Consider the following 23,843-nt stretch of genomic DNA (forward strand, 5'->3'; position numbering starts at 1 on the left):
GTTAAATCTAGACTTGGTGTACTCTATCGTAATTGCTCCTCTTTCACCCCAGCTGCCAAACTAACCCTGATTCAGATGACCATCCTACCCATACTAGATTACGGAGACGTAATTTATAGATCGGCTAGATGTTTTTTACCATTCGGCCATCAGATTTGCTACCATTGCTCCACATAGGACACATCACTGCACTCTATACTCCTCTAAACTGGTCATCTCTGTATACCCGTCGCAAGACCCACTGGTTGATGCTTATTTATAAAACCCTCTTAGGCCTCACTCCCCCTATCTGAGATATCTACTGCAGTTCTCATTCTCCATATACTGCACCCGTTCTGCCAGTCACATTCTGTTAAAGGTCCCCAAAGCACACACATCCCTGGGTCGCTCCTCTTTTCTGTTTACTGTAGCTATTCAAAGAATCATGGACACTTAATGACAGTTGTGGCTGCTTCGCATGATGCATTGTTGTCTCTACCTTCTTGCCTTTGTGCTGCCAAATAATGTTTGTACCATGTTTTGTGCTGCTACCACGTTGTCATGTGTTTCTGCCATGCTATGTTGTTGTTTCTCTTTATGTAGTGTTGTGTTGTTTCTCTTGTTGTGATGTGTGTTTTGCCCTATATTTTTAATCCCAGCCTTCTGGTAGGCCATCATTGTGAATAACAATTTGTTCTTAATTGACTTGCCTAGTTAAATAAAGGTTAAAAAAATATTTTAAATTGAACCTTTATTTAACTAGGTGAGTCAGTTAAGAACAAATTCTTATTTACAACTACGGCATATCCCGGCCAAACCCGGACAACGCTGGGCCAACTGCACGCCGCCCTGTGGGACTCCCAAACACTTCCTGTGATACTTTTTATTTATTTATTTATTTCACCTTTATTTAACCAGGTAGGCTAGTTGAGAACAAGTTCTCATTTGCAACTGCGACCTGGCCAAGAAAAAGCAAAGCAGTGCGACACATAACACAGATTAACACATGGAATAAACAAACATACAGTCAATAATACAGTAGAAAAAAAGAAAACAAGAAGTCTATATACAGTGAGTGCAAATTAGGTAAAATAAGGTAATAAATAGGCCATGGTGGCGAAGTAATTACAATATAGCAATTAAACACTGGAATGGTAGATGTGCAGAAGGTGAATGTGCAAGTAGAGATACTGGGGTGCAAAGGAGCAAGATAGATAAAATAAATAAAGTATGGGGATGAGGTAGATAGATGGGCTGTTTAGATGGGCTATGTACAGGTGCAGCGATCTGTGAGCTGCTCTGACAGCTGGTGCTTAAAGCAAGTGAGGGAGATATGAGTCTCCAGCTTCAGTGATTTTTGCAGTTCGTTCCAGTCATTGGCAGCAGAGAACTGGAAGGAAAGGCGGCCAAAGTAGAAATTGGCTATGGGGGTGACCAGTGAAATACACTACTCAAAAAAATAAAGGGAATACTTAAACAACAATGTAACTCCAAGTCAATTACACTTCTGTGAAATCAAACTGTCCACTTAGGAAGCAACACTGATTGACAATAAATTTCACATGCTGTTGTGCAAATGGAATAGACAACAGGTGGAAATTATAGGCAATTAGCAAGACACCCCCAATAAAGGAGTGGTTCTGCAGGTGGGGACCACAGACCACTTCTCAGTTCCTATGCTTCCTGGCTGATGTTTTGGTCACTTTTGAATGCTGGCGGTGCTTTCACTCTAGTGGTAGCATGAGACGGAGTCTACAACCCACACAAGTGGCTCAGGTAGTGCAGCTCATCCAGGATGGCACATCTATGCGAGCTGTGGCAAGAAGGTTTGCTGTGTCTGTCAGCGTAGTGTCCAGAGCATGGAGGCGCTACCAGGAGACAGGCCAGTACATCAGGAGACGTGGAGGAAGCCGTAGGAGGGCAACAACCCAGCAGCAGGACCGCTACCGCCGCCTTTGTGCAAGGAGGAGCAGGAGGAGCACTGCCAGAGCCCTGCAAAATGACCTCCAGCAGGCCACAAATGTGCATGTGTCTGCTCAAACGGTCAGAAACAGACTCCATGAGGGTGGTATGAGGGCCCAACGTCCACAGGTGGGGGTTGTGCTTACAGCCCAACACCGTGCAGGACGTTTGGCATTTGTCAGAGAACACCAAGACTGGCAAATTAGCCACTGGTGCCCTGTGCTCTTCACAGATGAAAGCAGGTTCACACTGAGCACATGTGACAGACGTGACAGAGTCTGGAGACGCCGTGGAGAACGTTCTGCTGCCTGCAACATCCTCCAGCATGACCGGTTTGGCGGTGGGTCAGTCATGGTGTGGAGTGGCATTTCTTTGGGGGGCCGCACAGCCCTCCATGTGCTCGCCAGAGGTAGCCTGACTGCCATTAGGTACCGAGATGAGATCCTCAGACCCCTTGTGAGACCATATGCTGGTGTGGTTGGCCCTGGGTTCCTCCTAATGCAAGACAATGCTAGACCTCATGTGGCTGGAGTGTGTCAGCAGTTCCTGCAAGAGGAAGGCATTGATGCTATGGACTGGCCCGCCCGTTCCCCAGACCTGAATCCAATTGAGCACATCTGGGACATCATGTCTCGCTCCATCCACCAACGCCACGTTGTACCACAGACTGTCCAGGAGTTGGCAGATGCTTTAGTCCAGGTCTGGGAGGAGATCCTTCAGGAGACCATCCGCCACCTCATCAGGAGCATGCCCAGGCGTTGTAGGGAGGTCATACAGGCACGTGGAGGCCACACACACTACTGAGCCTCATTTTGACTTGTTTTAAGGACATTACATCAAAGTTGGATCAGCTTGTCGTGTGGTTTTCCACTTTAATTTTGAGTGTGACTCCAAATCCAGACCTCCATGGGTTGATAAATTGGATTTCCATTAATTATTTGTTTGTGATTTTATTGTCAGCACATTCAACTATGTAAAGAAAAAAGTATTTAATAAGAATATTTCATTCATTCAGATCTAGGATGTGTTATTTTAGTGTTCCCTTTATTTTTTTGAGCAGTATATACCTGCTGGAGCGCGTGCGACGGCTGGGTGCTGCTATGGTGACCAGTGAGCTGAGATAAGGCGGGGCTTTACCTAGCAGAGACTTGTAGATAACCTGGAGCCAGTGGGTTTGGCGACGAGTATGAAGCGAGGGCCAACCAACGAGAGCGTACAGGTCGCAGTGGTGGGTAGTGTATGGGGCTTTGGTGACAAAACGGATGGCACTGTGATAGACTGCATCCAGTTTGCTGAGTAGAGTGTTGGAGGCTATTTTATAGATGACATCGCCGAAGTCGAGGATCGGTAGGATGGTCAGTTTTACCAGGGTATGTTTGGCAGCATGAGTGCAGGATGCTTTGTTGCGATATAGGAAGCCGATTCTAGATTTAATTTTGGATTGGAAATGCTTGATGTGAGTCTGGAAGAAGAGATTACAGTCTAACCAGACACCTAGGTATTTGTAGTTGTCCACGTATTCTAAGTCAGAGCCGTCCAGAGTAGTGATGCTGGACGGGCGGGCAGCTGCGGGCAGCGATCGGTTGAAGAGCATGCATTTAGTTTTACTTTCATTTAAGAGCAGTTGGAGGCCACGGAAGGAGAGTTGTATGGCATTAAAGCTCGTCTGGAGGTTAGTTAACACAGTGTCCAAAGAGTGTACAGCCTGGAATCGAACCAGGGACTGTAGTGATGCCTCTTGCACTGAGATGCAATGCCTTAGACCGCTGCGCCACTATGAAGGAATCATTCTGGTGTAAATAATGAATGACTTTCAATCAAAAGAACATCTCCAGGATCAGAGTTGTGATCGCTCAGAAATCTCTGATATCTTTGAAACGCCTCATTCTAATAATGAAATAAAGCTGTGTGCTGCCCTGATGGTGTGGTTACCTAGTTACCTGGGGAAGAAAATGCTCTCCACCACATAGAAGTCCTGCATGAGAACGTCTCTCTCAGGCTTGGAGCTCAGGTTGCCCACCGTGTAGCCGATGCCCAGCTGGATGGCACCTTTCAGGGCAGAGGACGTGGTCTGGGGGAGAGGAGAGAGATGGTGGGGGTTAGTGAAATACTTAGACATTTCTGAGCTTGGTGGACTACCACTCATTTATATTCATTGAGAATATCTTACGATTTACACACTCCATTAGCTCAGCTCTCAGACGGGACTGAATTCTACACTAAAGAGGCAAAACATTGACTCACTCAGACACGCAAACCAGAATACCTATACTGTAACGTGCAAAAGACAGACAGGGTGGATGAATCGGGTCGGAGTAGATCTCTGTCAGGTTGGTTATCTGTGAGACACACTCGGATTGCTCTGCGGTGTCTTTTCTTCATGCCTTCTCACATATATAAGAAATACCCCAAAAATCTCTCAATGTGCCCTTGAGCAAGGCACTTAACCCTGATTTGCTCCGGGGGGGCCGTACTACGACTGACCCTGTAAAACAACACATTTCACTGCACCTATCAAGTGTGTGTGACCCATAAAACGTATAGTATAAGTGGAGAGTACAGTGTGCAGGCTTTCACAGTTACAGAGCTATGTCCCTTCTCTGCTTTGCCTGCACACAGCTGTAGCCTAACTGTGCATAAAGGACCATCGCTAAGTGCCTACCAAGGGAGTTTTTCCTTACCAAGGGAGTTTTTCCTTGCCAATGTCTTGGCTTGTTCTATTGGGGGTTTGGCCGCTTTGCTGTAAGGCATTTGTAAAAGGCGCAGGCACTATATGTGATCACTATATGATTGATTAATTAAATTGATTGACTGGCTAAAATCCGGGGAGATAGTGCCGACTGCCTACCTTCTTGTAGGTGGTCTCTCCGGACGCGTCCACTCCCCTGTGGCCCATCCTCTTCCCCTGGCCTGGTAGACCCGAGACACCAGGCAGCTGTTGGCCAGAGGATGGAGCAGAGTGGTTAAGACACATATTTAGATTGATCCTCACTATATGGGCTGACAACACTAACAACACGAACACCTGAGGTTAGTGTTAATCAAGCGTTTGCAGCACCAGTGTGAAGTTTGCACCTGTTCTTTTCAATAACAAACACATCAAATGAGGAAGGAAAGGTAAATCAAATCAAATGTATTTGTCACATGCGCCAGGTCTAGACTTTACCATGAAATGCTTACTTACTTAAAAAGGAAATAGTAACACAAAATAACAATAACGAGGCTATATACTGTACAAGGATGCCGAGTCAATGTGCAGGGGTACGAGGCAGTTGAGGTCATTTAGGTAATATGTACATATAGATTGGGGTAAAAGTGACTAGGCAATCAGGATAGACAAACAGCGTAGCAGCAGAGTATGTGAAAGTGAGTCTACAGTGCCTTCAGAAAGTATTCAGACCCCTTGACTTTTTCCACATTGTGTAGTGTTACAGCCTGAACTTAAAATGTATTGATTGTGTGTGGAGTCAAGGTGATCTAGAGTTTTCTCTGAATATCAATAGAGGTACAAGGACAGTTTCACGTTTTTCAGCTTCGATTTATTTTGTCCTGTATTCCCCTTTGAAAATCACAAGTGCAAACTTGACACAGGTGTGAACGCTTTGTAAATGTGTCACTAAGCCTTCTGAGTGGACCGAGTGTCCCTTCAAGCTCCTCTTTCTAACCTCTATCCTCCCAGATTACACAGACAAATTGAGAGTCCCTATGGAGATTCCATCACTACCCCTGAGCATACTGATGCTGAAGCCTGTATATGGAGTGTAGCAAACAGAGATCACACACCATGAGGATTGACGTGCAAGGGGATCAAAGTACACGGAGAAGGTGTGTGTACCAGTCAGAACACATATAGAGTATAGGGAAATGGTGTGTGTACCAGTCAGAACACATACAGAGTATAGGGAAATGGTGTGTGTGTATCAGTCAGAACACATACAGAGTATATGGAAATGGTGTGTGTGTGTGTGTATCAGAACACTTACAGAGTATAGGGAAATGGTGTGTGTGTGTATCAGTCAGAACACATACAGAGTATATGGAAATGGTGTGTGTGTACCAGTCAGAACACATACAGAGTATATGGAAATGGTGTGTGTGTATCAGTCAGAACACATACAGAGTATATGGAAATGGTGTGTGTGTGTGTGTGTATCAGTCAGAACACATACAGAGTATATGGAAATGGTGTGTGTGTATCAGTCAGAACACATATAGAGTATAGGGAAATGGTGTGTGTATCAGTCAGAACACATACAGAGTATAGGGAAATGGTGTGTGTGTGTATCAGTCAGAACACATACAGAGTATAGGGAAATGGTGTGTGTGTGTATCAGTCAGAACACATACAGAGTATAGGGAAATGGTGTGTGTGTGTATCAGTCAGAACACATACAGAGTATATGGAAATGGTGGGTGTAGGATCACAGTGAGGAGAGGGGCGGTTAATGTAGAGGGCAGAGGAAGAGTCAAATGTATTTCACGGTCATATGGGCTAAATAAAAGTAAAGTAAGCAAGTACATTACCTCTGTGATGTGTGCTTTTCTAGCAGAATAGTCTGTGTGAGAGAGAGAGAGAGAGACAGAGAGAGAGAGAGAGACAAAGAGAGAGAGAGAGAGAGAGAGAGAGAGAGAGAGAGAGAGAGAGAGAGAGACACCGTGAGTCCTACGAGGGGCTCCATTACTTCACATCATTAGTGCTAGAAGGAGCAAACAGAAGTCACATATGTTAAGTGTAATAAACCAGTGGGGGGCAGGTAGTGGAGGGGATGGTTACCAAATCACTATACCATGCCCATTCTTCCTGGTAGTCAGTACCATCCACCCATCCCCAGTCCCACTCTAGCATTTCTACCAGTCCATAAAGCCATGCGAAGTGAAGACGTAAACAATAAAGGAAGTAATCAGTGAGCTCTGCTGTTCTGTTCTCCCCAGCTAGCCTGAAATAGATCCATAATTGTAGCCAATTTTGACACTTAGCATAATGAAGGACAGAGAGGAGCTCAGATAGCACAACAACACAACACACTACTGGCTTGATTGATTCAGTTCACTCTTAGGAGTATTAACACCAGACGCCAGTGGGCTGATTACATCAAGAGTCAATACACTGACTGACTGAGGCATTCAAAACTGACAGTGGTTCACACCGACATTGTTATTATTAGGCTTGTCTATTTAACATGAGTAACAGGCAGACAGTAATAGTGCAATTTGAATGGCCTATAGAAATACATTCATTTAGATGGCTACACCAGGTGTGAAAGGCAACGGAAGTAAGCGATGTGATGACAGAGGGCCGCAAAGAGGAGAATCTACATGTTCTCTGAATATGTTTTTCTCCTTTAAGCTGCAGTGCTAAAGTCTGCCTGCCTGCTTCCTCTGGTTGCCCATGTGACTGAGGCAGCCCTCCTACCTCTCCTCCCCTCCAGCTCTCTGTAACTCACTCGCTCCCTCTGTCACACACAGCTTTTCTGAGGGATGAACAAGCCAAAACGTGCCAATGCAATCCTTCTGCAGGCTGGAACATTGCAAGAAGAAAAAGACATTACATCCAACCACGTTGACAATGCAGATGGTTAGAGTGAGAGGAGAGAGGTGCCTATCCTCCTTGTTACCGGGCAGACCCTAAGGCTTTCCTCCGTTCCTGTTTCCTTTATAAAAGCCCCCCTGTCATTTTGCCCTGTGAACAGCGGGCCCCTTTCCCTTGTATCTTACTAGACTAGAGCCATTTTGCTTCTGCATGCCTACAGCCGTTCAGACAGCCATGTGTTGTTATTATGCCACATTTGTTTTGTGAACCCTCCCTCAGATCTTTGCCACCATAAAGGTGTGACTGAGTGGTCGTAATCTATATGGATTTGCTCCACTGGTTTCTTTTCCATTTTGTTGCCTTCAAATCGATATGGTGGTGACTGGAGCACTTCTTCAGTCCATTTTCCAGTTCTTTGAGAGTATTGATTGCGTCATTGTGTGAAGAAGACCTTGAAACCTACAAGGCAGATATGGCGTTGGTGAGGTTTCCAATGGGATCGGTCACTCCCATGTGCTCCTGACCTAGGGAGGGAATGAGGTCTAGTCAATGAACCATGTCGATTACATGGCAGAACCAGTGAAGACCAGCACTATGTATTACAGCCACCAAAGCTGTGCAGGGGGATAAACAAATATAGCCTACTCATCACAATAAAAACCAACCAGTCCTGGGAAGTACTAAGCAGACCAGGTAATCTGTTATCTTTTTTGCCACATAAAGCCATTAGCAGCAAGTCCATTAGTAGTGGATGACAGGGAAGGACGGAGGGAGTCATGGACAAAGGCATTCTGGAGGTGTCCTGTCCTCTCGCTAATTTCCACGTGCATCAGTCACCTCCCTCAAGGTCACTCCGTCAGTGCCTCCCGGCCATCAGCTAAAATGAGCCCTCTCTCCTCTCCCTCTCAACCTTCACATTTCCTCACCCAAGTGTCTAAACTTAACAGACCAGGGGAGAATGAACAAGCCTACTGTGTGTGATAGTTCAGCTTCCCCTTACCGGCGTACCTCTCCCTATCACACGCTTAAACTGATAAATGTTTATTTACCTATTCTTGCTATGGGTTTGCAGACACAGCATATGTGTTTTAATAAAATCAACTTGTCTGATGCTTTAAGCACGCTGTTTGATTATATAACACACAAATGACTCAAGAGGGAGCAAGAGATTAATATAGCCTAACCAGAAGAAAAAGACCTGTTCCCGACCCTCCGACCCTCCTCCTTCCGCTGCTGATGGCCTTCGCAGATTCTGCAGTTACGATCCTGAAGTTGCCGGTAATACGCTACCGGTAATTTGCGACCACTGGGTCGGCAAACTTTCATGTGGAGTGCCAAGTCTTTGTATCTCAACATCATTGTCTGAGGTTAATCTACAGTCTAAATCTACACTAAACAAAAATCTTAAACAATTTTACTGAGTTACAGTTCATATAAGGAAATCAGTCAATTTAAATAAATTAATTAGGCCCCAATCTATGGATTTCACATGTATCAACTGGGTTGGCTGGAAACTTGTGCTAGCAAACTTGCAACATTGTATAAAATATTCTGGGCCTCAGAGTTTCCCACACCAGTGAGCTCGGGACAGACACAGCTGTAGGGGATAAGAAGTAAATCAGGTATTTTATGACGTTTCCACTGGATCAGAGCATTACATTTTTCGTTTTCATGGTTATTAAAAAAGAGCGAGCTGGAAACATTTTTCAAATACTTTTTAGGAACTATTGTCATTCTCAATTGATTCTAAAAAGACATAATTTACTTGCTGTTTGAGGTGAAGACATGTTTTGGGGGTAAGGCTCCACAGCTCATTAGTGGTAGTATAGACAATCAGAAATACTAAATCAAAACGTCCCTACATTATAGGCCTACATTTGCGTGCAGGCCATGTAGACTAGTCCTACTTCGATACGGGTGAACAAGTGCTCGTCCTTAGTCAACATTAACAGGAGCGTTTCAAACAAAAGACGATAAATTGACAAAACTCGTAAATGGAATAAAATAAACAAAAAACGTGTTTCTCACAAGTCTAGCATAGGTTGTGAGTTCTGCAAACAACGTGTCCACCCCGACAATGAGAACGGTAAACGACTGTAATAATAATAATAATAATAATAATAATAATAATAAATTGAATGCATTAACCGAAATACCATAACTAAACAAACAAACATACATTGCAAATTATGGGAATTAATGTTAAAATGTAGGCTAATACTAGTGATATGTAAATGGGGAATTGACAGACACAGCAAACAATGCACACAAGTTATGAAACAATGAATATGCACAAAATGGTGGGAGAGAGAGCGCATTCTGGAGAGACGTGCCGTGTGCAGCTGAGACACACTCCTTTTTCTTGGACCGTGGCACCCCCGCGGCTTCCTTAATGGATTAGTCCACAGAGAGAGGAGCAAATCAGACAGGTGTCTTGTGTGCAATGAAAAACATTTATGTCACTGCTCGACTAAAAACATCTGTCGACCAACAGCCAGCCTATCGACGAAACAACTCGACCAGTCGACTAAATGGGGTCAGCCCTATCACAAACAAAGCCAAATCCTCCTAGATGCAACTGCACACGCTCCCCTTGTCCACTCCCCATTCCCTGGTTTCCATGGCTCCCCAATTGAGGTCAACTGGATTTTATGAGTATGCACATGTACCTGGAATCAGACACATTCTGCCTTCATTCCACACACTAAATGTACATGTTGCGTTTATATTTTTGTTCAGTGTAGATTAGCTACACTAGGGTGTAGAGTGCCATTTTCATTGCTTGTTAGTAAATAAATACATCGGTCTTCTTTAAAAAAAGGTTGGAAGTGTCTGACTATTCATGAATTATTCATCAGCAGTCGACAAGGTCGTTCCGGCTCTGAGGCCCATAATGCACTAATGTTGTGTCAAATGAACAATGCACCAATCCTCTCCAACCTGGCATAATTTGATCCTGAATCTTTTCTTAATTTATAGACTAATAAATGCTGATCAGGCCCGGTCCTGGCCGATAGGCTGCCCTACGCGAGACAGAAAAATGACCGCCCTCCTATTCCTGCAAATAGAATAGTAGCCTAGGTTATACCGTGTTAGCCCACAATACACTTTTATGATTGCCCATTTGGTAGCCTACTGTTTGTAAAACAGGCCATTTACTGTTAATCCCTGTCATTTGGTTACATACATTTCTGTTAATACATGTATTAATTACAGCAATTTACCGCTCTCATTCTCGGAGGGGAATCGTTGTTGACAGAGTTCACAACCTGCTACACTTGTGAGAAAAAAGTTTTTGGTGAATTTCATACCATCATTTTCACCATCCATGTGTGCAATGAGCATGTGTCTTGTTTCTCTGTCATGTTGATGTAGACAGAGCCCTGCTAGGCTTCTCAGTCATTTTCTCTTCAGCTCACGCATTATAATGGTTACTCACAGTATTTGAAAAATCTTTCTAACACCCTCGATAATCAGCGTCGTTGATGAATAGGCTAGGCTACGGACATGTGTGTATTTGTTTCTATTTGAATGATTGTCAGTTTCATCTTCATACTATAGCATAGCTGTCCCCTTCATCATTTATTTTATAGCCTAATTTTGGAAAACGTTAAGGTAAGCCTAGGTTATGAGAAATATTTGCTTGTGTCTGAAATACGCTGGTGGCTTTGACTGACGGGTGCTTTTATGGAGGTGTGTGTTTGGGCAAGACAAAAGATTTAAAAAAAATCAGCATTCACACTGAATGGCACACATACACAATCCATGTCTCCAGGCTTAAAAATCCTTCTTTAACCCGTCTCCTCCCTTTCATCTACACTGATTGAAGTGGATTTAACAAGTGAAATCAATAAGGGATCATAGCTTTCACCTGGATTCACCTGGTCAGTCATGTCATGGAAAGAGCAGGTGTTCTTAATGTTTTGTATACTCAGTGTATACAGTAGCATTTGCCAAGTCATCAATAGGTATTGTTTCAATCCTAATGTTTTATACACTCATGGTAAGTGTATATGTCGATTCAGAAAGTTTCATAAAGTAGCCTGTCTGGACTCTTTAATAAGAATCAAAACGCTCCTGTCATGATTTAATCTTGTAAAAAGTCTTTAAGCTATATTACTTCTCATTATTTATCTCAATATGTCAATACCACTGCCATCGAATGACTGCAGCAGCAGTCCCAAATGTTTTGGGAAAAGTCAGAGAAAACCCATCGGACTTCGTTTAAATGGTTTTGTGCGTCGAATTAGGATCTGTATTAAAAAATAATATGCACAAAAGCCAACAGACAAGGTAGGCATACATCTTGATTTTGAGTCCCTTAATGTTGTGTCAATAAGAAAATGCTTAAGATCCTCTCCAACCCGGCATTTATTCATTTGTTGATTCATATTTATAAGTAATAACCTGAACAATAATAATGAAATGCCATGATAATAATGAAGTGTAATTGCTTGTTTAAAATACGTTTTAATTAAGAAGCATATCCATGTAAACAAGTTAAACAGAATTGTGACCCCCCCCCCCTTTTTATTTTACCTCCCCCTGAACGGTTATGTCGGTCACTGTGTACATTGGCCTGGCCAATTACCGTAACCTCAAATTCCAAGACCGTCACAGCCCTAGTCACACACAACAATTATATTTGCTGCTCGTGCCTTCAGTTTATGTAGGCCTATATTTTTCTCATTAATAAGTGCCTTTCTGCTACAATTAAAGTTAGGCCCAAACAAAAGCAGGGCAACAAAATGAGGTTTGAAAAAGAGCAAGGCCTGTATGTTGTTGATTATTGAATCCACAGAAGTAGACGGGCCACCACAAAACCCTGACGGTGGACAACACCGTGGTCTCTCTCTAGATCACAAGTTGCTCTCTCCTTCCCTCCTCTGTTTTTGGTCCAAGTCGGGATGGAAAGTTGCGGTAGTGAGGTAATTGACTCTGTCTGCTCCAGTGTGACCAAGACGTCACTAAATTGTCGGATTTCACCCATTCCTTCCCAACTGAGACTATCGAGTGACCACACTCATAATTAAGAAACCATCAACTTACAGTTACAGCAATTACAGTAACTGGCAGTATTACCCTGTATTACCCATACTCCAACAGATGGTATACCAGTAACCCACAGATAGAGAATGGCTGGACTAGCACTCCAAAACACATCTTAAATTGGCAAACCATACCACAACTTAAAACACAATTCATTCTTGCATTGAAATGATAGTCTAGTCTAGTCAACATAACATAACCACTTAGTGACATATGCAGTCAGTATATAGCTGACAGTGGATACAGCCTGTGCCTGGGGGAGATTTATAGCTTTTCACGAAGCCAACTGAGGCTCCATTTTGATCAATAGCAGCTCTGAGTTAATAAAAAGCAACAGTCATTGAGACCTATGTTGGGCTGAGCTGCTGCTCAATAGAGTCTGCCAGCACAGTCATCTCAGTGGAGTCTGGCCTTCTAAAGACACTAGCATTATACTGTGTGTTTGGGACACCAAAACATACAAAGGGCTGAGGTCAATTCCTTTTTAATTCAGTCAGTTCAGGGATTGAAAGAAACAACTAATATGAAAGTAATTTCAATTCACTAAAAAACAAATAGACACTGACATCTAAATTGGGATGTAGAATGTTCGATGGTGCAGCAATGGAGATAACTGCTAAAGTGACCTGAATAAGTCATCATGTTCAGCCCTATAAAATACTTTTTTTAGAAGCATATTGGGTTATGTGGTCTCTTTGTTCCATAATGGAGCTTCAAAATAGACAAACACTAGTCTAAGCAACATGGTGTCCCAGTCACTCAATGAGTAGTACTGTAATCCCCTAACTCACCCAGCTGAGATGAAGGACAGGACATAGTAGAGGCTTGTCAGGACAGGTAGGTGTTGTTTCCTTTGAAAGCAGGACAATAATATAGTGAAACTCAAGATGGAACCTGGTGTATTGGCACACTGACTACCATTGCCAAAAACAACATTTTTGTGGCCTTTCCTCTCCATGAAAGACGATGGCTAGGCTACATGGTCAATACTGCTTCTCTAACTTTTGACATTTTTAAAAGACTGATCCATTGAGACCAGATGGCAAAAGTGCTTAGTACATTTTCTTTCAAAACCACAACCCAAACTGAACTCAGCCATTGAGATGGAAATTCAAAGCAAATGAATACATTGTATCTTTATTAATACCTAGTCCGCTCTGCTGACTGCTGGGGTCTCACTGACTGTAGACTTAAAGACTCGTAACCTCCACAGACCTCCTGTGTCCTGCCATGGCCTGGAATGCGGTCACTTACAGCCAAATCCTCATTTAGGCTACTGCAAGATACACATTGGCAATTTGAACTTTCTCAAAAATGATGCATTGATGTACAAGTAAGGGCTTGACCCTTATAAAATGCAGCAGTAAAGGCAAGTCAGTCTCCCCAAGTCCACAATGCACTGCTTCACAGGGCTCTAACATTAACTCCTTAGGGCATAACTCTGCCTGCCTGAGTGGAGCCTCTGCTGTCTCTGACCCTGGCTGCCCTCTGACTCAATACCCAGTCTCCTATCTGTCTCAATGGGAATGATGGACAGTATGCTGGAGATGGACCCAGCATGACTCTGTCATTCACCCAGAAACCCTGCTTGGCTGGGACAGACAAAGACCCGTGGTCTGATAAACAACATGCTCCAGCACACACAGATGTCAACACACATTAACATGGATTGGCGTGCTTAATCATAGCCAGTTTCTCTAACCAAATGTTGTGACATAACAGGGTGTGGTGTGCTGATGAATAGGACTCATCCATTCCAAGACCTACAGTAGACAGGATACGACCATCTGCAGAGCACGATGTGTCAATACTGGGCCGACTAATTATGTGAATCTGTCAGGAGGATGGGTGTACTGAGAACACATCTAGACCATGTTGTAAAAATACACCTCTCCCTTTTAAAAGGACTTTGGTTTACTTCCCCATACCGTCTAGTAGACAGCTGATTGTTTACCAAGTCCTATGCACACCAATTATTGTGTGTGTGTGTGTGCGTGTGTGTGTGTGTGTGCGTGTGTGCGTGTGTCAGCATATCCTCCCTGGAGATGTGTGCTCCTGTACGACCACTGGGCAGTAGCTTCAGGCTGAGAGAAGAGGGGGAAGGGGATTTCTCTCTCCCTTGCTCTTCCCCCTACCTTGTTTTTATCACTTACTGGGGCCTTGGATCAGAGCTGAGCAATTATCGATCCCTGAAACTGTCAAGAGAATTTGTGAGCAGCATGAAAGTCCTTTTAGGGTGAACAGAGGGGACCATGGCAGTTTAAAAACATGCGTAGTAGCTAGGTTCTGTTTCACTCAGTAGACCATAAATAATCATGGTGTTAGTTGCTGAGAGAAGCACATCTTGCTCTGGTGACTAAGAGCTAATGCTGTTGTTTACCTAGAGTCTGTCTGGCTCAGGATCCATAGCGTAAATGCTATATGGGTGCGACCGTAGCAGTGCACACCTTCCCAAACTCCTGGGTTAGGCTAGACATAACATCTGGACTCAGCAAGAGGCTGACCATATGTGGCTCAACCGCAGCTTCATATGGAGGAACTAGGGTTGAATAAGGAGCTAAAACATGTCCTTACAAACTCGGAGACAAACTTGTGAAATAGGTGGCCAGATGATTTGGGCTCGGATACGATACAGGAAAGGTACGATTCAGTTTCAGTGCGATTCGGTTTGATTAGAGAACCACCCCACTAACATTATCAGATTTTTTGGGGGGGGGGGGGGGGGGGGGGGGGGCAATGTAGCCGATGTTCTTTGTCCCCCCACTTTGGTTCTGAAATCACCATCTCCCAATAATTAACTTGTCATTTTTGCAGATTAAATGTTTAAACTATTAATGTATCAATATTTATCATTTACAAATTAGCTATGCCATAACCAATGAATATATAGCACAACTTTGGATTTCACCCCCCCTTACTTTTATAAAAATGTTAACAGGGCATAGATAACAAAAACCTAGCAAATGACACAGGTTGTCACTCAACTAATAAAGCCTAACATCACATACAGCCATTTTAGCATTCGATTGCTAAAGGTGCAGTGCAGTTGTGCAAGATCAGGAACAGGCCGCCTACCTCGCGTTGGTAAGCGTGCGAAACTGGGCACAGTTTGACTAGGCTACTGTTATTGCCTGGGGTTGTTCGGCATGCTAAATGACTTGTAGATCAACGACTGTCAACACAGTTACCTGCAGTTCAACACTGAAGGAGAGGACGCATCAGTTGTCACAAAAGATGAGGTATTTTTGGAAGGTAGAAAGAATGTAAAAAAGATAAATAAATTGGGTGAACCAGCGACTCAAAACGTTTGAATCGATTTTCTGACCGATGCATGCTACATTTGGATCGGTTTGGGGTCCGCGGACCGATGCACTTGTATCTTAAACATTTGAATCAGGGACCGACACCGATGTGAATCGTTACATTCCTATTAAATAGGCCTACATGTTTACACTGATCATGAATAGACCTAGACTATAGTACAGTCAGATGCATGTTGAGACAGAAGCTGTTTTTCAATCTCAAGGCCATCAGACTGTTAAATAGCCATCACTAGCACATTAGAGGCTGCTGCCCTAAATACATAGACTTGAAATCACTGGCCACTTTAATAATGTTTACATATTTTGCATTACTCATCTCATATGTATTTACAGTGTTCTATTCTACTGTATCTTAGTCTATGCCACTCTGACACTGCTCATCCAAATATTTATATATTCTTAATTCCATTCCTTTAGATTTGTGTGTTTTGTTGTGAAATTGTTAGTTGTTACTAGTTAGATATTACTGAAATGTTGGAGCTAGAAACACAAGCATTTCGCTACACTGGCAATAACATCTGCTAAACACGTGTATGTGACAAATAACACTTGATTTGATTTAATATTATGTCCACCCTGTGCAACAGCTTGAGGTCTGACTCGGTTTGACTCATACGTCCAAGATGTGATGTGAGTCTCATGCAATTTTCTCTAAAGCCCTCCTAGGTCTAGCCCGTGTGTAAAGGTGTCCTGCTTGCGCTCCCAGACAGAAATCATCGAACGTGTACTAAACCCAGCTGAATAGACCAAGACAGGGATCGGCAGTCTGACAGTGTAAATCTTGACTGTCTGAAAAAACAACCTGACATAATGTGACACAGCTGCTGATTAAGGATGAATTTGTAGAGGGGAGGATGGATGATAGTAGAGGTTGACCGATTATGATTTTTCAACGCCGATACCGATTATTGGAGGACCCCCAAAAAAAGCCGATGCCGATTAATCGGCCGATTTTTTTGTCTATTTTTTAAAACTTTTTATTATTATTTTTAATTATTTTATATATACATTTTTTTTCTTCTCTAATGACAGTTACAACAATACTGAATGAACACTTATTTTAACTTAATATAATACATCAATAAAATCTATTTAGCCTCAAATAAATAATGAAACATGTTCAATTTGGTTTAAATAATGCAAAAACAAAGTGTTGGAGAAGAAAGTAAAAGTGCAATATGTGCCATGTAAAAAAGCTAACGTTTAAGTTCCTTGCTCAGAACATGAGAACATATGAAAGCTGGTGGTTCCTTTTAACATGAGTCTTCAATATTCCCAGGTAAGATGTTTTAGGTTGTAGTTATTCTAGGAATTATAGGACTATTTCTCTCTATACGATTTGTATTTCATATACCTTTGACTATTGGATGTTCTTATAGGCACTTTAGTATTGCCAGTGTAACAGTATAGCTTCTGTCCCTCTCCTCGCTCCTACCTGGGCTCGAACCAGGAACACATCGACAACAGCCACCCTCGAAGCAGCGTTACCCATGCAGAGCAAGGGGAACAACTACTCCAAGCCTCAGAGCGAGTGACGTTTGAAACGCTATTAGCGCGCACCCCGCTAACTAGCTAGCCATTTCACATCGGTTACACCAGCCTAATCTTGGGAGTTGATAGGCTTGAAGTCATAAACAGCGCAATGCTTGAAGCACAGTGAAGAGCTGCTGGCAAAACGCACGAAAGTGCTGTTTGAATGAATGCTTACAAGCCTGCTGCTGCCTACCACCGCTCAGACTGCTCTATCAAATCATAGACTTAATTATAATAAACACACAGAAATACGAGCCTTAGGTCATTAATATGGTCGAATCCGGAAACTATCATCTAGAAAAACAAAACGTTTTTCCTTTCAGTGAAATACGTAACCGTTCCGTATTTTATCTAACGGGTGGCATCCCTAAGTCTAAATATTCCTGTTACATTGCACAACCTTCAATGTTATGTCATTGTAACTGATGTGAAATGGCTAGCTACTTAACGGTGGTGCGCGCTAATAGCGTTTCAATCGGTGACGTCACTTGCTCCGAGACATGAAGTAGTTCTTCCCCTTGCTCTGCAAGAGCCGCGGCTTTTGTGGCGCGATGGGTAACGATTGTCACGTCCTGACCAGTATAGAGGATTATTTGTATTATTTGGTCAGGGCGTGGCAGAGGTATGTTTGTTTTGTATGGGGGGGGGGGGGGGGGGGGTTTGTGTATAGCTTAGAGGGGTGTGTTTTTTTATGTGTTCCGGGGTTTTGTGGTTTATGTTTTAGTATGAGTAGGTTCTAGGTTAAGTTTTCTATGTGCAGATTTGGTTGCTGGACTCTCAATTGGAGGCAGGTGTTTCTAGTTGCCTCTGATCGGGAGTCCTATAAGTAGGTGTGTGTTTTGTTTGTCACTTGTGGGTAGTTGTATTTCGCACTGCTAGTGAATGTATAGCCTGTGATACTGTCACTAGTCATTCTTGTTTATTGTTTTCCCGTGTATGCTTTATTCAAAATAAATATAAAGATGAGCATTCACATCCCGGCTGCGTTTTGGTCGATTCAACACGGCTACACCTGTGACAACGATGCTTCGTGGGTGTCAGTTCTTGATGTGTGCAGATGTCCCTGGTTCAAGCCCAGGTTGGGGCGAGGAGAGGGACGGAAGCTAAACTGTTACATCATAATTACGTAAAATTCTGGCAAATTAGTTCGCAACGAGCCAGGCGGCCCAAACTGTTGCATATACCCTGACACTGCGTGCAATGAACGCAAGAGAAATGACAATTTCACCTGGTTAATATTGCCTGCTAACCTGGATTATTTTAGCTAAATATGCAGGTTTAAAAATATATACTTCTGTGTATTGATTTTAAGAAAGGCATTGATATTTATGGTTAGGTACAGTCGTGCAACGATTGTGCTTTTTTCGCAAATGCGCTTTTGTTAAATCATCCCCCGTTTGGCGAAGTCGGCTGTCTTTGTTAGGAAGAAATAGTCTTCACAGTTCGCAACGAGCCAGGCGGCCCAAACTGCTGCATATACCCTGACTCTGTTTGCAAGAGAAGTGACACATTTTCCATAGTTAAAAGAAATTCATGTTAGCAGGCAATATTAACTAAATATGCAGGTTTAAAAATGTATACTTGTGTATTGATTTTAAGAAAGGCATTGATGTTTATGGTTAGGTACACGTTGGAGCAACGTGTACCTAAGCGATTATATGCAACGCAGGACAGGCTAGATAAACTAGTAATATCATCAACCATGTGTAGTTAACTAGTGATTATGATTGATTGTTTTTTATAAGATAAGTTTAATGCTAGCTAGTAACTTACCTTGGCTTCTTACTGCATTCGCGTAACAGGCAGGCTCCTCGTGGAGTGCAATGTAAAGCAGGTGGTTAGAGCGTTGGACTAGTTAACCGTAAGGTTGCAAGATTGAATCCCCGAGCTGATAAGGTAAAAATCTGTCGTTCTGCCCATGAAAGAGGCAGTTAACCCACCGTTCCTAGGCCGTCATTGAAAATAAGAATGTGTTCTTAACTGACTTGCCTAGTTAAATAAAGGTGTAAAAAAAATAATAATAATTAATCGGCGTCCAAAAATACCGATTTCCGATTGTTATGAAAACTTGAAATCGGCCCTAATTAATCGGCCATTCCGATTAAAGTTAAAACATTTAAACGTGTTAACCCTCGCAAGGCTGCCGACCCAGACCGCATCCCTAGCCGTGTCCTCAGAGCATGTGCAGACCAGCTGGCTGGTATGTTTACGGACATATTCAATCAATCCCTATCCCAGTCTGCTGTCCCCACATGCTTAAAGATGGCCACCATTGTTCCTGTCCCAAGAAAACTAAGGTAACTGAAATGACTAGCACTCACTTCTGTCATCATGAAGTGCTTTGAGAGACTTGTCAAAGATCATATCACCTCCACCCTACCTGTTACCCTAGACCCACTCCAATTTGCTTACCGACCGAATAGGTCCAGAGACGATGCAATCACCATCACACTGCCCTATCCCATCAGGACAAGAGGAATACCTATGTAAGAATGCTGTTTATTGACTACAGCTCAGCATTCAACACCATAGTGCCCTCCAAACTCATAATTAAGCTTGAGACCCTGGGTCTCGACCCCGCCCTGTGTAACTGGGTCCTGGACTTCCTGACGGGCCACCCCCAGGTGGTGAAGGTAGAAAACAGCAGATCCACTCCACTGATCCTCAACACTGGGGCCCCACAAGGGTGCGTTCTCAGCTCTCCTGTACTCCCTGTTCATCCATGACTGCGTGGCCATGCACGCCTCCAACTCAATCATCACGTTTGTAGACGACACTACAGCAGTAGGCCTGATTACCAACAACGACAAGACAGCCAACAGGGAGGTGGTGAGGGCCTTCGGAGTGTGGTGTCAGCGAAACAACCTCTCACTCAATGTCAGCAAAACAAAAGAGATGATCGTGGACTTCAGGAAACAGCAAAGTGAGCACCCCCCTATCCACATCGACGGGACAGCAGTGGAGAAGGTGTAAAGTTTTAAGTTCCTCGGTGTACATATCACCGACAAACAAAATGGTCCACGCACACAGACTGTGGTGAAGAAGGCGCAACAGCACCTCTTCAACCTCAGGAGGCTGAAAAAAATGTGGCTTGTCACCGAAAACCCTCACTAACTTTTACAGGTACACAATTGAGAGCATCCTGCCGGGCTGTACCGCCGCCTGGTACGGCAACTGCACCGCCCACAACCGCAGGGCTCTCCTGAGGGTGGTGTGATCTGCACAATGCATCACCGGGGGCAAACTACATGCCCCCCAGGACACCAACAACACCCGATTTGTCACAGGGATGACGCTGGAGAGGCGAAGCAGGTACGAGGAGTCCAACATTTAATAAAGAACAGACATGGAACGAGACAGGAACAGCGTCAGCACACGGGTAACACAGACAAATAACAATCAATGCATCAGCGGGGAACTGACAAATATAGGGGAGGTAATAAACAGGTGATGAGTGAGTCCAGGTGAGTCCAATATCGCTAATGCGCGTGACAAGGGAAGGCAGGTGTGCGTAATAGATGGCAGGAGTGAGTGATGCAGGGCAGCCTGGCGGGCGGGGGGGGGGAGCAGGAGCAGGCATGACACGATGTCACAGAAAGGCAAAAAATATCATCAAGGACAATAACAACCCGAGCCACTGCCTGTTCACCCCACTATCATCCAGAAGGTGAGGTCAGTACAGCTGCATCAAAGCTGGGAGAGAGAGATTGAAAAACAGCGACTATCTCAAGGCCATCAGATTGTTAAACAGCCACGACTAGCACAGAGAGGCTGCTGCCTACCTACTGATTTGATATCATTGGCCACTTTAATAAATGGAACACTAGTCACTTTAATAATGCCACTTTATGAATGTTTACATCTCGCATTACTCATCTCATGTGTACATACTGTATCCTTCACTATCTATTCTTTACTAGCTATTGCATCTTAGCCGCTCTGTCACTGCTCATCCATATATTTTATACTTATATATTCTCATTCCATTCCTTTACTAGATTGTGTGTATTAGGTTTTGTTGTGGAATTTGTTAGATATTACCATTTCGGCACACTCGCAATAACATCTGCTAACCACGTGTATGTGACCAATAAAATGTGATTTTCTAATACCTAGCTAGCTGTGTCATTGTCTTGCAAGCTACACGCTAACCCTACATTTAGCTAATGTGTGTACGAACTAGAAAAAACCTTTAATTGTCTGCTCATGCTTGTGAATTATTTCATTACTCAAGAGTAATATGGTTTGGTTGCATTATTCAAGAGTGTAGCTAGCTAATATGTTCCAGAGGAAAAGTTACTTGCATTGTTGAATAGCTTGCAAGCTTACTGGCTAGTCAGTGGCTACTGTGATACTGATATTTATGGTAAATGTGGAGCAGCAGAGCCAGAATGACACATTGCCAGCCTCAACAAAAGGTTAGGCAAGGATGTAACGTAAATTGAAAAGTTTCTGTACATTTTATGTAAATTTAAATCTCGTCGCGCTGCCTCTCCTTAAAATGTTTGTCAATGAGAATATAGCCTTTAAAATCAATCAATGACTAGAGTCAACTGCATGCCCTAAGTCATGAATGATAGATGGTTTTGAATGAATAGCAAACAGTGGAGAGAAGGTTCAGTAAGTTCGCCAGCTGTATAATGAATGAACTTCCTTCAGTAAGTTCGCCAGCTGTATAATGAATGAACTTCCTTCAGTAAGTTCGCCAGCTGTATAATGAATGAACTTCCTTCAGTAAGTTCGCCAGCTGTATAATGAATGAACTTCCTTCAGTAAGTTCGCCAGCTGTATAATGAATGAACTTCCTTCAGTAAGTTCGCCAGCTGTATAATGAATGAACTTCCTCACTGTTCAATCCCATTACAGATTCATAACCCCCCCAGCATCTCTATACTTTGTGAAACATTGCGTCAATGATGCCCTGACTGTCAACTCTGCATTCATCAGTAACAGAATATTCAGGGTGGTAAATGATTGACTGAGTTAGACTAAACCTGCCATCTGACTAACCCAGAATTCAGATCTAGTTCACTAGAGCAAGTTGTGTTCTTGTGGTGCTTTGAGGTCAGTGCAGAATGGCTGCTAGTAGTCCAGTAACATGGAGTATGTTTACAGACACTCATAATTCGATACTAAAAACAGATTATGGCAGTAAATCGAGTATGGAAATAGTAATGTAAACACCTTGAGCCGGGTGTACACTACACGATTTTGGCCCCGATTTAGCTTTTGCCAGACCAGTTTGAGATCGGAGACACAATCTCCACCATGTCGCCTGCTCGGGGTGCACGACCGTCACCGACGCTCATTTCATGTGAGCGGGTCATAGACGCAATCTGAGGGCTACCGATCCCGTCTTTGGGCAGATCCAGACGCCCTGACATCTTCAAACATGTTTGATTTTAAAATCGGCAGAAAATCTGCAATGCTCTTGTGGCGTGAGATTTGCAATTACAATAATTGAGAACGATGATCAGCAATAGCCATTGAGAGCTCGCCTGAGAAAAAGTCCGTGAGATGCAGGGTCTCTCGTCACCCAGAATGTGTAGACTCTCGCGCAGAAGCTTTGACTACTACTGTTATGCGTGTGTACTTGCCAAAGTGACAAATCGCTACAGCTCTGACAAGCTCTTTACACACAATGTTATTCAATTCCAAATATATTGGCGAGATATTTCAACTCTGTATGGCAAGCGTGAATGTCTGCCTGAAAACATTTGAGGCTGCTTTGAGCCACAGCTCGTTGTAACTATCACATCCTTGTTTTCAGGAAACAGCGTGGCATCGAGGATCCTCATAACCAAGTGAATAACCTTGTAGTGTGACCCCCCCCATCTGCGCCACATTGTTTAGTGTGCCCACCACTACGTTGGCAAGACTACAACAACAAAAATACAGGAAATAATGATGTTTAATGTGAGGATGTTCAGCGATGTTAGGATTTTAAAAGTCGTGTAGTGTCCGCCTGGCATTACTCTGCTCATCTTAAATCGGCCTGAGGTCAAAATAAAAGTGAGCATACGCCGATTAAAACACCTGGTTTTATGAGCAATCTTTCTAATTAGGACATGTAAACAGCTAAAAATCAGAGTTCCAGCTGTGTATTTGATCTGCACATGTGCCAGCACCAGTAGCGCAAGCCTCCCTCTTATTCGCGAGTTTGGGAAAAACTGAAAGTATGCATTTTAGAAAGTTTTCACATAACGTTATACTGTACGTTTGAACCTCAGATTCAAATAGCCTTCGCAAAAATAACATGGTCTGTGGTAGAACATTTATTATAATTGGCAATTTTCTGCATTTATAAAAATACCCATCATGTAGCCTGATTTCAGGTGTGTCCATGTAAACAGTATTATTAGGGAAATCGTTCTTCTTGCAAAGCATGTAAACGTTTTAAAACAAACTATTACATGAATCTGACTATTCACAATCATATTATTGTGTGCATGTAACTGCTCATAGTT

The 23,843-nt window shown here is 43.2% G+C and overlaps 1 protein-coding gene across 3 annotated transcripts in view; it reads right to left on the reverse strand.

Moving 5' to 3' along the window:
* The window catches only part of pip5k1ca (phosphatidylinositol-4-phosphate 5-kinase, type I, gamma a), an 89,401-nt gene that overhangs the window by 42,601 nt on the left and 22,957 nt on the right, over window positions 1–23,843 (reverse strand). For all 3 annotated transcript variants that reach the window (XM_045687461.2, XM_014216262.3, XM_014216260.3), the window contains exons 2-4: window positions 6,466–6,497; window positions 4,790–4,876; window positions 3,882–4,012 (exon numbers count right to left, since the gene is read on the reverse strand). In XM_045687461.2, the coding sequence (XP_045543417.1) occupies window positions 3,882–4,012; window positions 4,790–4,876; window positions 6,466–6,497 (250 nt within the window). The remainder of the gene's footprint in view (window positions 1–3,881; window positions 4,013–4,789; window positions 4,877–6,465; window positions 6,498–23,843) is intronic.

This window comes from Salmo salar, chromosome 10 (assembly GCF_965601325.2).
Source record: "Salmo salar chromosome 10, fSalSal1, whole genome shotgun sequence".
In the NCBI taxonomy this organism is placed as follows: domain Eukaryota; kingdom Metazoa; phylum Chordata; class Actinopteri; order Salmoniformes; family Salmonidae; genus Salmo; species Salmo salar.